The 15697-nt window shown below is 37.1% G+C and overlaps 1 protein-coding gene across 4 annotated transcripts in view; it reads right to left on the bottom strand.

Annotated features, from left to right (window-relative positions):
- Positions 1–15697, bottom strand: part of LOC150106833 (ras-related protein Rab-24-like) — an 86446-nt gene that overhangs the window by 47913 nt on the left and 22836 nt on the right. For all 4 annotated transcript variants that reach the window (XM_090392741.1, XM_090392744.1, XM_090392743.1 and 1 more), the window contains exons 3-4: positions 14210–14278; positions 1679–1825 (exon numbers count right to left, since the gene is read on the bottom strand). In XM_090392741.1, coding sequence (XP_090248867.1) covers positions 1679–1825; positions 14210–14278 — 216 coding nt within the window. The remainder of the gene's footprint in view (positions 1–1678; positions 1826–14209; positions 14279–15697) is intronic.

Raw genomic sequence — 15697 nt, 5'->3', positions numbered from 1 at the left:
TGTCTAGGAAGGGGAGGGTGTTGTTTTCCTCTTTTTCTAAGGTGAACTGGACTCTGGGATGTTGGTTGTTTAAGTGTGTTAGGAAGGAGTGGAGTGTGTCTGAGCCATGTGGCCAAATAGCAAACACATCATCCACATAACGAAGCCAAATAGTAGGTTTTTGTGGGGCGGAGTTTAAGGCTTTCTCTTCAAATGTCTCCATAAAGAAATTGGCCAAGGGTGGGGAAAGTGGTGAACCCATGGCTGTCCCCTCTATCTGTTTGTAGAACTTTCCTTGCCAAACGAAATAGCCTGAGTTCATTGTGAACTGAAATAGGGCTGAGATATCGGGAGGAAACTTGGCTTGGATGAGCTCAAGGGTTTCTTTGAGTGGGACATTAGTGAATAGGGAGGAGACATCAAAACTGACCATTATGTCAGTGTGTTGGAGTGCGAGGTTTTCTATACTGGCTTTAAAGTGGGCCGAGTTTTTTATGTGTGATGGTGTGTTGCCAGTGTAGTGTGCGAGCATTTTGGCTAAATGTTTGGCTAATTTATATGTGGGGGAATCAATGCCATCCACTATGGGACGCAATGGCACATTTTGTTTATGTATTTTTGGGAGTCCATATAATCGGGGGGGGGTCTAGAGTTATAAGGTTTAAGTTTGTTGGTGACTTCCACAGGCCAAGAAGTGACTTTCTTAAGGAGTCTGTGGATAGTTCTAATCTGAGAGCTGGTCGGATTATATTCATGGGGAGGTAAGTAGTACGGTCTCGTATTAAAGAATTTAGCTTACCTTTGTAGTCTTTTTGATTGAGTACCACAGTGGCGCTTCCCTTATCAGCTTTGGTGATTACTATTTTTTTGTTGTTTTTTAATTCTTGTAGGGCTGTATATTCGTTTTTGGATAAGTTGGATTTTGGAGGTTTGGCTTTAGTGAGAACACCAACTACATCCAGTCTCACGTTGTTGGCGATATGGTTAGGCAGGTTGCGAATTCCACGCTCTATTTGGATCATGATTTCTTCAGCAGGTATCCTTTTAGGAGCTAGGGCGAAATTGTGACCATGTGAAAGTGCGGTGAGTGCTTCAGGCTTTAAAACTGCCGACGAGAGGTTGACTACTGTGTTAAGTGGTGGCTGGGGTACAGAAGTAGAAGTCTTTGTCAGGTTTTCGTATTTTTTCACATGCCGACTACGTATTTTTTCGAATTACTTTCTTGCCGATGTGCAGGAGATGTCATGAAGTATAGACCATAGATCAAGGCCGAGGGTGTTAGAAAGCTCTTCCTCTAGCGTCCGTAAGGTTTTGTTTTCGTCGGCAAGGAGAACGCGCGTCGCGGTAATTTGTTCTCTTAGCAGGGCGAAGCTAGTGCGGTTATAAATGCATAGAGCTTTCTCGGAAGTAAAACGGTGCTTCAATTTGACACAGTTGGGGATCACTTTGTTATCCCGGCAGCGTTTTAGGAACGTCAGATGATTTATTTGCCTCGATATCTTCAAATTTTACAGCAATAATGAAAGACAAACTAGAGCTTAATATATAACTTCATATCATACTCAAAGTATTTGATATTCGTAACTGTCAATTTCCCTCAAGCATAAATTTTATGTAAATTATATTATCAACAGCACTTGAGAATAAATAAAAAAAATAATAATAAAGAAAATAAAATGCACATAACTGATATGCTTACCTGCTCATATTTATTCAGCTCATTCACCCAAAATTTTGTTCGTTCATAACTAGAAGAATCAGTAAGATCAAAACAAATAATAGCTGCTTTGGCACCACGATAATATATTCTACTCATTGCTTCATACCTTTCACTGCCAGCTGTATCCTAAAAAAAAGTAAACAATATTTTAAATAAAACAAAAAGTATTATAATTAAAATAAAGAAAGAAAAATGTGAAAGTTTGCTGTATAATTCACATTCTCTTCTTACTGACATTCTTATAGCAAAATACAATAGCATACTATAACAGAAAAATGCATGTAGTACTCAACAATCCAAAAGAAGTAAATAATGTATAAGAAAGAAAGAATAATCTTCCTGATAATCAAGAGACCTTGAGCATAAAAAAACAATACTTTGGTCAGATCTGTCTTATGAGGAAAAAAAAAAAGAAAAACTAACATGCATCATGTTGAAAGAAGTACTGAGATAGACTTCAAGAGCATGATGACCTACCTTGGATGTGATCATATTTCCCTCTCTCTCAGCCAATCTGTACAAATGAGGCAGGAATTTTGACCATTATTCTTCACTACAATCCAGGTACAACTGATGGATGAATAGAAAATTGTTTCACTTAGTTATAAATTAAATTAAACTCACTAATAAATTATATTGTTTTTTAATCCTTTATCCAGGTATATGTGAACAAAGTTTGTGCAATCTATATACAAGTACAAGTAGCCTAGCACAACTAGGCTACTTGTACTTGTATATAAAGGCCGATGATTCCAACCTCAATTGCCTTAGTGTTCCAGAATACAAAACACTTTTATGTGCATGATGCTATGCATTATGGAAGAGCCACTACTCACCAGTTCTGATCTTTATTCAGGCTCATCATTGAGAGCCTTTACATAGCAAATATATTTCTTTTGCATGAATTGAACCTTGTTATCTCTTCTGGTATAGCTCCTACTTATGAGACTTCAAATATAGGTTGAAACTGGTCTGGGCAGTGGCCCTTCCCATAATACATAGCATCATGCATGTCCAAAGGGAAGTTGTCTTAGTATGCCAAGCATACCGACAACTGATGTGAAGTCGTTAGCCTCTATATACAAGTAGCCTGGTTGCGAAGATACTTCACATGCAAAGTTTGTTTGGTTTTGCCTGGATAAAGGCTTAAACAAGAATATAATTTCTTCACAAGTTTAATTTAAGTTGCTGAATATACTCTGGCCTGCATGCAATGTCCAGTTCCTTCTGAAGGCAGTCTTATTAAGCTGACTGAGACTGGGACTTGCAAGCTAGTCAAGTTTTTCCACATCATTTTCCTGCAGCATGACATGCTACTACAACATCACTTGTAGTATATGATATATTGCACTGTTGTGTTAAAAAGAATCCATGGGTCTTTTCCATAACACGGCCACAATATAGGAAGTATTGCATTAGCCATAAATGCTTCATACCCATCCACAGGTATTCATCCTTCCAGGTACTACAACGAAAGGTTCAACTCCATATCAAGAAAAAGTTCTAAATTACTGCAACTCTGCGACAACCAAACTTCACATGTAGGATGAGGTATTCTAGCATAAAGCATTTTCCAGGCATTTGCCACACAATCATCCATCTCATCAGAAAGGGTGCAGCCCAATTTGTTGCTCCATGGACGAGCTGCAATGTTTTAATACCAGTGTAGTAGGTGCTACTGACTGGAATGACTGATGTTTGGCTTATGTGCCTGTCCCTTTGTAGAAACAAGATTGCAACTCTTTGACATCTGGTATCCTCTTGGATGCCAAGAGCTATAATATCCTGCTACTTACTACTATTAACTTGACCTCTGTACACTCTGTTAACTACTCAATACTGAATTTCCATAGAAGCCTTCCAAGCAACCTTTTGTTTCTGGTGCTAGCTTCTATGGAAATTCAGAATTCAGTATTGAGTAGTTAACAGAGTGTACCTATACAGCTATATGAGGTAAACAGAAGAATTTACTGTACATCTCTCAGTGTTGTTGTGTCGACTTCTTTCTAATATACATACTTTTTAGTCTATCATACAAATACTAGTAAGACTCTTTCTCAGGTATCACGAGGTACCTTTGGATGACAAAGGAATTGTCTCAGGGTCGAGCCAATACCGATGTATCAGAGTTTCTGAGATCAACCTCTCATAAAGCTCTAAGAAATTTATTTTTTTGCAGTGTCACTTAGAGCTTTTAGATTAAACAAACTGTATCAATCAAAATGCAATCTCTAGAATTTACTTAAGTGATGCCTTAATCTTGCAGACGTGGCCAAAATCTCTACTTTCTAATTTCCCGCTTAGGTTCGTGTTAAGTTTTTATAAGAGGTGCATCGGATTCCAAATTACAAACAATCTTAATTGGATTCAAAAGCAAGGTTTATTGAACACTATAAATATATATATACAGTACATGTAATTTAAGTTCTCACTCTAAGAAAGTTCCTGACAATTAGGTTATCATAAAATATTCTAACAACATACAAATATTCAAACTGATTATTCTATATTAGCATTATCAATCCTATCAACAAATTAAGTACTCTAGCTAGGTACGACACTTATAGCAATAATTACTTTAAATCAGTTACAGTCAGACTACTCAAGAAAGCATTAATGTTACAATCAGACCACTCTATATAGCATTAATGTCATTTACAATTCGTTATTAATATCAATCTTCACTCTGTATTTTTTCTTAACCTTCTTTATGCACATATTATAAATTAAATCTGCAAGGAAGCAGTAAATTTATGGTATTCATCTTTAGATCACTACAGTACAGTTCTTTATAATATTATTAATGTTCTTTCCTCTGAATCACAACATATAATCTTTTCAACTCTGGCTAACAAAATTAGTAAATTCTACTTATCTATCTTGGAAGTTCATCACACTAATTGGTCTGCAGGAAATTGTTTCTCCTTGATCGAATTTTCCATAGGCAGCAGAGCCAGCAGAGGGAATATCGAATATTCCCTCTGCTGGCTTTAAGCATGCACATGGCTCCCCGTGCTATCGGTGAACTTTCTCTGCATGACGAGCGCGTAACCCTTCTTTCTGGGAGATGGCTGCGCCTATTCTCGCTCCACGGGACTACGGACTTCGAATTTTCACTGATGCCTCGACCAAAACCTCCGGAGTGGATACACTGCCACCCTTCTCCAGCTCACGACACGAGAGACCAACACCAGGAGATCTGGAACAAAAAGTTCTTGACCTTTTTATTTCACCCTTTATCTCGGCGATTCTCGCACTCCACGATGCCCACCTAGCGCTTGGAACTTTTTGTCACGTGGGTCAACGTCACAGCGACCACCCTTTTCCCTTACCCTTCTCGTGCGCCATCGATGCGATCGCCCGGAGCAAACCACTCCCTTCGCATTACCGCTTCGTGACCTTTGGATTTACATCCCATCCCCTCCAGAATTTTGTGCAAGTCATTCAACAATTCTTAATACTTATAGCTCTAACAAATATTAAATATTTACACATCCACTGTTATTTACACAAACAAGTGAGTGATCTTTTCTTGAAATACTGGATAACTACTCTTTTTTCTTAAGTTTGAAACATTTAACATATTTACAAATGTTGTATTATAACACTTAGAGACAAACACATGTATTTATTTTCCTTTTCATTGGGCTATGTTTGTTAAACCGTGATAAGAATGGAATTCCTAAATTCACAATCTATCAGAATTTAACAGTGTCACAGGGAAATGAACACATATCAGTATGTTTGTGTAAAATAGGAGAGTCCCAATATTTATTCTAAATAGTGGATAAACTGAATACTGCAAAAGATTCTTTACACTACTCTTTTATATTTACATAAAACAAACTGCTGAGTTTAGAGAACTAAACTCATAGTCATATTCAATTTAATTAAATATAGCTTAGCTAAACTAAAACCTAATTTCAATTTTTCATTTTATTTTTTGTGCACAAAAAATATAAACAGAATAAGAAATAGTAAAAATTATCTTTGTAGTTTTACATTTTCCATACAACTCAAATTAAATGCACAGCTTACTAGATTTTCCATAATTGTCACCATAATAGTTTTTATCATAATGCCACATCACTCACAGTTCAAACTTTTTTTTTTTTTTTTTTAAATAAACCCATACAACAAGCAACAGAAGAACCTTTACCTGCACCTTACACATCAGTGTCATGTGCAGGTAAAGTTTGGGAAAAAAAGTTTGACATTTTTCTTGAAGAGTTGGAGGTTGTAGTTAGGGGGAACACTTCATAAGGGAGACTGTTCCACAGGACAGAGATAGATGAAATAAAAAAAAAAAAAAAAAAGGAAGAAAAGGAGCAGGTTCAGAGGTTGTAGTTATACTGAAAAGGAATACTGGATAACTAATCTTTAAAGGTACCTGTGGCATAACTATAAATAATAAATTACACGATAGCCACAGTAATCAACTTTAATGAAAATAAAAGTACAGATATTTCGTACTGAAATTAACAGTACATCATCATCAGTTTAGACAACAAACAATTCAAAGGAATGGAATACAAAGTACATAACAATCGGTGAATTACCAATTAAAAACTGTTGCCACATGCTAGAAATTAATATTAATAAAGAATATTATTAAAATTATTCTTAAAAACTATTTTTTTTTTTTGGTTACATAAAATAAGAATCTCCCAAACTTTTGGGAGAGAGAGACAATCATTTTGATTCAGATTTGGCCGATGTAAAAAGGCTTTGCAACTTCACGCCCACAATCTCATGCTCACATATTTTCTGATCAACAAAATTTCTCACCTGTTGCCATCTACATAAGACAAACTGGCACCTCTATCATTAGTTGGCATTTACCAGATACCGTGTGAATGTAACCTAGCATACTTTGGACAAACAGGCCGTTTTGTGGAAAAAAGAATTAATGAACATCAATATTAAATAGAATACATGAAACCTCAAAAGTCTGGTCTGGCACAACATAGTATTGACACTAAACACAATATCCAGTGGGATAAAGCTCATCTTCTCCATAGATGCAAGTTTAAACATGAACACCCTTTTCGAAGAAAGTTGCAAAGCTCTTTTACATCGGCCAAATCTGAATCAAAATGATATCGTCTCTTTCTCCCAAAAGTTTGGGAGATTCTTATCTTATTTAACCATCAGAAAAATAGTTTTTAAGAATAATTTTAATACCCTTTATTAATATTAATTTCTAGCATGCAGCAACAGCTTTTAATTGGTAATCCACCAACCGTTATGTACTTTGTATTCCATTCCTTTGAACTGCTTGTCTACACTGATGATGTACTGTTAATTTCAGTACAAAATACCAGTACTTTTATTTTCATTAAAGTTAATTACTGTGGTTATCGTGTAATTTATTATTTAATATTGGATAGCACTGGTTGTAAATGATTTTGAAGTTTGGATATCTGAGAACTTCATGGTTTGTCAAATAGGTAGGCTGAATGGAGTGTACTATCATCAGCAAAACTATGCACAGAATTAGTATGATAGAAGAAAGCTCAGAGGCACTCCAGCATTAGTAATACAGCTCAATGTGAGGAATCAATCCTACTATGGCATGCAGTGAAGAACCAGACAGAATGCTGGCTACAAAACTGCAGAGAGTAGCATGTGGTAGACTGAAAGAAGTTACTGAGCATGTCTTGAAGCTCGACATAATCAAAAGATCTGGAAAAGTCAAGAGTTACAGCATGTTTTTCCAAGCCTTTCTATGATATGTTCCAGTGATTGGCAATTTAGACTAAGAGGTTGGGTGTGAATGAATCTAGAATGCCAGAATCCATACTGGTGGTGCTGTGGTTGCCAATGAACTGATGGGTTTCTGGTGTTAAATCTTGAATGAAGGAGAAAATTTATTGTACTACATTTCATTCAGATTTAACAAGTATCAAAACTCTCAGAGAAATACTTGTATATTGGTAAGGGTGAAATTGATTGAAAAATAACGATAAAATCCATGATGAAAAAAAAAATTCCTTGTGTATCATAATATTAAGTGTCTTTGTGAATACAACAGAGGTTGAAAATAGGTAAAAGAATGTTAGTTTGCCAAAGTTTAGATCAAAGTTACAGAAGAGATAAGTGGATTAAAAACATGTTCGTAGGCAGTCACGTACGCAAAGTCTAAATGGCGTGCGGGAATTTCCCGTGGACACGCAAGGAGGAGTGGCACGAAGTGCAGAAGAATTAGGTGGTGAGTAAAAACAATGACGTAGTAGGGAGAATATCACAGCAGTGGATATGTAGAGCTTGGCAATGCCAACTCAAGTTTTTTCTTTCATCTTGTTCCTGTCGTTCCCGGAGAAGGAAGTTCGAGTGCGGTCGAGAAGGACGATGTCCATAGGCAGCTATGCGGTCAGACAGAGATCCAGAGTGAGCATAGGCCTCAGCACAGCGGTACAATCAGCGTAGACTGAGATGATATGCGGAACCTCGTGGACCAATCCCCGCAGACCAACTTCGCCTACGTCGAAGGAAGTGAATCATGAACGTATTCGCTAGCCAGTCCTTTCTGAAGGCAGTAAACTGGAGGAAGAAACATCGAGCCGTAAGATGATCGAAAGAGAAAGCCAGAGTGATCCTAATGCCCCGGTAATGTAAGAACTTTTTAAATCTTTTGTATATACAGGAATGTTGGATTGTAACGAAGACAGGAACTGATAAGTTATTGGACTTTTGAAGTGTAATAGGACTTTAGCATCTGATCCACATATAGAATGTTATAGCTCTGTGTATGAGGACTTAGTTTTGTTATAGTCAGATAGTTCCTGAGACCAAGATTTGGTAAATGATTACCTAAGAATGTTAAGTAATTAGAAGGAATTCATAATGTGTTTAGTATTAGATATTGCTTCATGTTGAAAAAGTTTAAGAATGCCCAGGTTACACTTGCATGATTGAATTAGTTTAGTTAAGTAATTATCAGTAGTTGTACCGTATTTTTTAATGAATAAATCCTTTCTTGTCAACCTAATAACTTGCCTGATCTATGTTCTCAATGCACCACTCATAAAGTAGAACCTGTGCGAATCAAGAATTTTGGGGATAGCCACGACTGCAGTGAAATTGAAACACATAAGTTTTGGTGAAATTTGGGAATAGTAATTATATGAATATTGAATATTGTGCCATCTGAGTGTTTTCTCCTAGATGACGAAGCTTCTCTAGTCTAATAATTTTGGATGGCGCAGCATTAACAAATAAATTTTTCCAAAATTAGAAACGAGGTTAATACCAGAAATATAACAAAGGGATTGGCTCTAGCCTGAAGTCTTTGTTAACAGTGTGGTGCACCATCATTCAATGCATTTATAGCAGCCAGCAGATAGAGAAATACTAAGATTTGTATGAGTAAGGAATTAATGAGACTTAAGAGAGAGAAATGAGTAAGTAAGGTAGATAGGTAAAAGGTATATATCAAATTAATGTAATTTTACATTAACGCAGCTGGTAGAATAATTGAAGATTTAGTAAGATCCGATATAGGTAAATATAACAAAAATTTTAAATTAACAAAATCAACATAACTTTACAATTTACACTGGGAAATGAAGGAGTTGACACTGCTGATGATTTTCTTTATTCTTTTGGAGAGAATTCAGGCGATGGTGAGTAGTCAGTAGTTGAATGACAGACTATCTTTTTTTGGAACAGACTGGATACTTGCATCTATATGCTGAGATACATGCCAGCTGACCATAGAAGATTGTAGAGATGATAAAGGACCAGTGTTAGCTCTGGAGCACAATGCTTCAGTACAACCAGAAAGATACCATTGGGAACACAAGTTCTTCCAGTGTCCAGGAAAACTAATACCAGAAGGTCAAATCTTGCATATGAAAGTGCATGAGAGAGAGAGAGAGAGAGAGAGAGAGATGGAAGCACAGGTGAGCAGAACCCAATGGCCTTTGCAAGGAACTAGAAGCCATAGCATCCATTTGGACAGGAGGTGAGTTTTCTGCATTGGCTTTTATAAAGTCAGATTTGGATTTGCTGATGTCAGATTTGCATTTACTGCAAGCTTCAGCATAGCCTGAGCATGAAGAGGGTTCTTGTTGCAAGTCATCTCAATAAACTCAGTTTTTGACTTCAATTTCCTTGGTACATCTGTTAAACCAGAGTTAGAAAAACAGATGAGAATTTTGGTAGAATGGGGCTAAAGGCTTTCTTGCCAGTGAGGATAATTTCTGTGACTTGCACAGAGCAGGCATTCGGGTCAGTTGCAGCAGCCAGATTATGGAAAGGAAGAGTAACACTTCTGGAGGTCATCCTGCTTGTACTTTTGTAGAGCCGAGGGACACAAGACGAATGGTTGGAGGGCGGTTGATCTATGTGAAAGGAAACTTGCATAAGATTGTGATCTGAGTTACTGAGAGGAGAAATGACCTCTATAGCATATTTGAATGTGAACCAGTTAAAAAAATACCTAGGGTATTTTTTTTATAATAAATTTAGTTTAATCCTTTATCCAAGTGTAAGCAAACAAAGTTTGCACCTGAAGTATCTTCAGGACTGAGGCAACTCATGGTAAAGGTGGACTAAGCTCTCATCACTTGTTTTAGTATCTCCCATAATGCAAAGCACATCTCCTTGGACATGTATAATGCTATGCATTAAGGGAAGGGCCACTACCCAGACCGGTTTCGACCTTTATTGAGGGCTCGTCAGTGCGAGCCAGATCCAGAGGTGGTGATACTAAGGTGGAAGTAATGGAGAAGTCATATTTACCTATACAACAACAACTTCCAACATTATTATATCTAGGGTATTGGGAAAGTGGAGAGGGTTAGAATTCATGTTGACAGATGTACAATTTGTGTTAGGTCATTACTTACAGCAAAACTTTCTGTATCTCATCCAGCTTGATGAGTGGTGTTGAAAAAGCAACCAGTTGGAGTTGTGAACATTACAATTATCTGAGAAGTTGACTTACAGATTTGAAGCTGAACTGCAGAAAATTGAGCTTCACGACAGGAAGGTGAAGAGATCAAAGTTGTTTTTAGAATTTGGAGACTGGTAAATACAGCAGATGAACATTACTGAACAGGGCAAGGAAATCCTTAGTCCAGAGAAAGTTAAAAGCAAGGGATTCTAAATTGGGCATTCTCTGACAAGCAATGTTGGGTTTTACAAATGTACCAGCCATATGGCAAAAGGAATCATGCAGTGTATAATTTGGACAACAAAGGTGGATTGTAGAGCTGTTGTAACTGCAACTTGCATTTCAGTAAAAAGTGAGATGTCTAGTTCTGGATGACTATAAGTGATGATGACGTATATCACTTATGTTGGCAGTGGTGCACCCAGAGGGGGGGGGCAAGGGGCCCGGGCACCCCCCCAAAGAAAAGGAAAAAACACTAGAAAATTTTCCAAAAATCTTTTCCTAATTAAAATTCATTTTTTTTAATTTTATTTATGTTGTGTCATGTCTTCTATTTCTATACTACTTATGAATTAGTGATCACTGCAGATGTTCAGTTATAGGTCGTATGCGATGCGTAGTGTGTATTCGCAAATCGTCTACTCAACTTGGACCCCCCCCCCCCTGCCAAGGTTAAATCCTGAGCGTCCGGCCCCCTCCAAGATTAAATCCTGAATGCGCCACTGTGTGTTGGCATTTCATACGTTGGAGGTTTATTAAAGTATTAACAGCACAAAGAACAGATTAAAAACTATATTAATTCTTTCAATATTTCATCTCAGTCACTGAGACATCTTCAGGGTATACAAACTAACAACTCTCTCTCTCTCTCACACACACACACACACACACACACACACACACACACACACACACACACACACACACACACACACACACAGCATAATAATAAAGGAAACAGAGATATAATGTCCTATCTAGGTGGGGTGCCCTCTATAGGCTTTTGTAGGAGGCTGCTAATTTAAATAACTAGTTTTCATTTCATATTTACAAACATGGGCATGCATTCAGTGATGGATCAAATGAAAAAGTTAAAAACGACCAAGTAAAGTGTACCAAAATATTTTCTGAACTTATATATGAGGAGCAAATTAAAATTTTCTTTCTTTTTGAACTTCATCATTAAAATCTATACATTAATGATATCGAAGGTTTCAAAGTCATCTTAATTATAAGTTTTCACTCATTCATTTATCCTTCAAGTGCCTCTGCAGCTTAATACTCATAAATGGATGATATGACTTGAACCCTTTGGTTGGAAAAGACCTAGACTCAATTCTTTGTATCAATAATGCTGATATGAGGAATTAATCTCTGGAAAAAAGCTACTTTTTTTTTTTCTGTAGGGGAGTTAGCCAGTCTTTCCTGAATAATTCAGCTTGGGCCTTTCACTACACAAACAAACTGTCCTAAAAAACATACAGGGTGGCCTGTATTTTATATTGAGACTTTCGAAGACATGAGGGGATGAATTCCGTGAAAAAAAGATTTAGTACCAAAAGTCGCTGATAGGGGAAATTTTGGCACTGGCAGAGCCTAAAGCAGTCAAATATTTGCAGTAAACGCAGGTAAAAAGGATTATGCAAATTTTACTGTGCGTACGCAGCAGCACCACCAATTCCACTTAAAAGGGAATTGGGAACGTTCAGGCAGGCAGTTATTTGGATGACTGACGAATTGTGCTGAATATGCATCCTACCTTGCCTCAGCGTGCTTTACTTGTTAAGCTGTTTTACCTTAAACAGTGCAATGCTGTAGCGGTCCTTTGGGAATTTAGAAGGCGTCATAATCTGCATACAGGTCCCATGTCAGCTGTAGCACTGAGAGCTATGATTAAGAAGTTTGAAGAAACTGGATCACTAGGAGCTAGACCTGGCAGAGGATGGAAAGCAGTGCAAGAAGAGACAATAACACATGTTGCTGCTGGGTTGTTTGACAACACAAGGACCAGTACTGGTCCAAGCGCTCGTGCCATAGCTCGCAAACTTGATGTGGCTTATGCAGTCTGAAAATTCTTACAGAAAATATAAGTGAAGTGAACTTCACTTATATTTTATAAACTTATACTTATAAGTGACTGAACTCATATGGATAGAAGTGAAGCATTTATAGAAAATACTTCACTTCTGTCCATATAAGTTTAGTCATGTGCAAGCACTAACTACCACAGATTATGATAAGCGCATGACCTTCGTGCTAACGTTTCTTGCCCGAATGGAGATCAACAATGACTGGCCTTGGAGAATATTGTGAGGTGATGAGGTTCATTTTTATCTGAATGGGTCGGTCACTCACAACTACAGAATTTGGGCATCTGAACATCCCCAAGTGATCCAGCAAGTACCACTGCATTCTAAAAGTAACTGTGTGGTGTGGTTTCACAGCCGATTTCATAATAGGACCATACTTTTTTGAGCACGTTACCCCTACAGGTCCTGTAATCTGCTCTATTACTGGAGAGATTTATCGACGAATGCCGGAAAATTTTGTCATTCCTGCATTGCAGCAAAGACAATGTTTGGACTCCATAATTTTTATGCAGGATGGAGCACGGCCACACATTGAACGTTCAGTACAGCACCTTTTATGCCAGCATTTCAGTAATGAGAGGGTTATCAGTCAGTTCTTTCCAATAGCATGGCCGTCTCGATCCCCGGACATCACTCCATGTGACTTTTGGCTGTGGGGGTATTCCCAACTTGCAGGTCTTAAAAGAGAACATAAAACAGGATGTTATGAACATCAACCTTACGGTCAGCTGTAGGGCATGTCACACACCGGATGCAATTTGCTGTACACATGGAAGGTCAGCACATTGAAAATCATGTATGTGGTCCAGGGGACCCTGATTCTGATGAATAAAACATTATTTCCTGTGAGTGCAATCCCTACATTAATTTCTGTGTCTCTCGCAAGTTGTTGTTTTAGTTTAATTATTCTTATTCTTATTATCATTGTAACGCGCCACATATCCAGCTGGAATGAGTGACGCGGCTGTCGCTTACACCGTCAAAATGTTATTATTCCATTTTATCTGCCTTTAATGTAATTATCGACTTGTTTTCAGCTCCACCAGCACAAAATTTCCCCTATCGGCAACTTTTGGTACTAAATCTTTTTTTTTGCAGAAATCATCTCCCCGTGCCTTCAAAAGTCTCAATATAAAATTCTGTTTATTGGTTTTAGTTACAGATGCCTCCAAAGAAAGAAAGCTATTTTATGGCCACCCTGTACAATGAGACTATCATCCAACCCACCAACTTTGCTTATTAGATATCTTAAATAAAATGAATAAAAAAAAAGTTCCATATTGGTCTCTAGAGCAGGGTTCTTGGTTATTTAATTATTAGCATACCACAGTACTAATGCACAATAAATCACAACCTTTTGTGGGTGAGATTCACATGTAATTAAAATATAATGAATTAAATTAGTATTAATTTATATTGTTTACTTGAAATTGAATTAATCTTCACCTTCTCTCTCTCTCATGAAAATGCACAGACACACACACACACACAAATAATATCTATAAATATATTTATACATACCCAAATACCTAGAGTAATTTGCTTTCCATTAATTTCTACACGTTTAGCTCCAAATGCAGCTCCTATAGTCTGTGGGACATAACCACATGTTTCAAGGAGAAAAAAAAAATCATAAAATATTAAACATCTCAAGTTACTCAAGCTAATTCATAAAACTTTTTTGATAAAAAACATAATTTACCGTCATCAATTTCCTGATATGTACCCTTAAGGGGTATTCAAGTTACTATGACAGCACTATATGATATGTAGTTACTGTATATAAGTATATATCACTACATGATAATGTAAACTACAAGTATACATTATTATTAAACTCCTTTCCACAACTTCTCTCAAAATCGGTCTACTACTTGTCAGCACTCCAATATTGTTAAATCTAATATTTCATGCTTCTAAGGCACTTCTGATTGAATCAATCCACCTCGAACTTTGTCTTCTTCTTAGTCTCATTCTAGACAGCTTGGCATAAAACATCTTTTTTGCTAACCTTTCCTCACTCATTCTATTTAGGCCCCATATTACCTAGGATTAGTGCTTGTTGATTGGATTTTAATGGTATAGACGTGAACACAGATTGATAAGAAAATAACTATTTATTGACTTAATTGCTAATATTTTGCTGTATTCTATCCAGCATCTTCAGAGCACAAAGAAAGTTTATTACAGTGGTGAGACAACCACAATCTGGTGTAACTGTGGGACTAGTATGAGCAATTGTAGCATGCAACACAAAGACTAAAGTCCTAATTAGGTGCAGAAACAACCACTCTGACTTGTAAAAGCTTCTGTGCAGCACTTTTGTTTTTTTTCCAATTGATCCTGTGTGCAGGGGTATCCAAAGCATGGTCTGCTAGACCCGACTTGCCATAGCGAAAGTGCCAGATATATTTTTTGTGTTTACTGAGGCGGATGTCCACAGTTAATAAATAGTTATTTTTTAAAATTTTTTTTTATCAATCTGTGTTTGCATCTATACCGTTAAAATCCAATCAACATGTGTTACGAACATATAAGCCTTTCCACATGGTTGAGAATTCTTCACGGAGACGATATCGTATGCATGGCACGACTATACGGTAAGTGGAAGGTGAAATTGGCGTGGCAAATGAACAGGCTAGCCTTCTTAAAAAGGTGCCGAAACACCACTTTAATACCAAATTGTTAAGAACAAGTTTCACTCGGCCAAAGCCCAACGTATTTATAAACGAGCGAGTTTAGCACTATTACGGGAAAAGCTATATGCTACTCGCCGAGAACTATCTAAAATAAATTCTTCCATCAATGCCCTACGTGATATACTATCTAACATTTTAAACCCGGAGCTATGGGATATCCTGGACAGCATCTCCGACTCTACAGCCAACAAAGAATTTGCAAAGTTAAAAACTGGCACCAGAAGAAATTTGAAATCCTCCAACAATGCATTGCTATGCAGCAGCGACAATTACATCAGGATGGCATCATTGTGAACTTATTATCGGTAAC

The sequence above is a fragment of the Typopeltis vanoorti genome, chromosome 5, assembly GCF_054136105.1.
Source record: "Typopeltis vanoorti isolate ZY-2024b chromosome 5, IOZ_Tvanoo_1.0, whole genome shotgun sequence".
Classification (NCBI taxonomy): domain Eukaryota; kingdom Metazoa; phylum Arthropoda; class Arachnida; order Uropygi; family Thelyphonidae; genus Typopeltis; species Typopeltis vanoorti.
The sequence above is the reverse complement of the archived record's forward strand: the minus strand, read 5'-3'. Positions and strand labels throughout refer to the sequence as shown.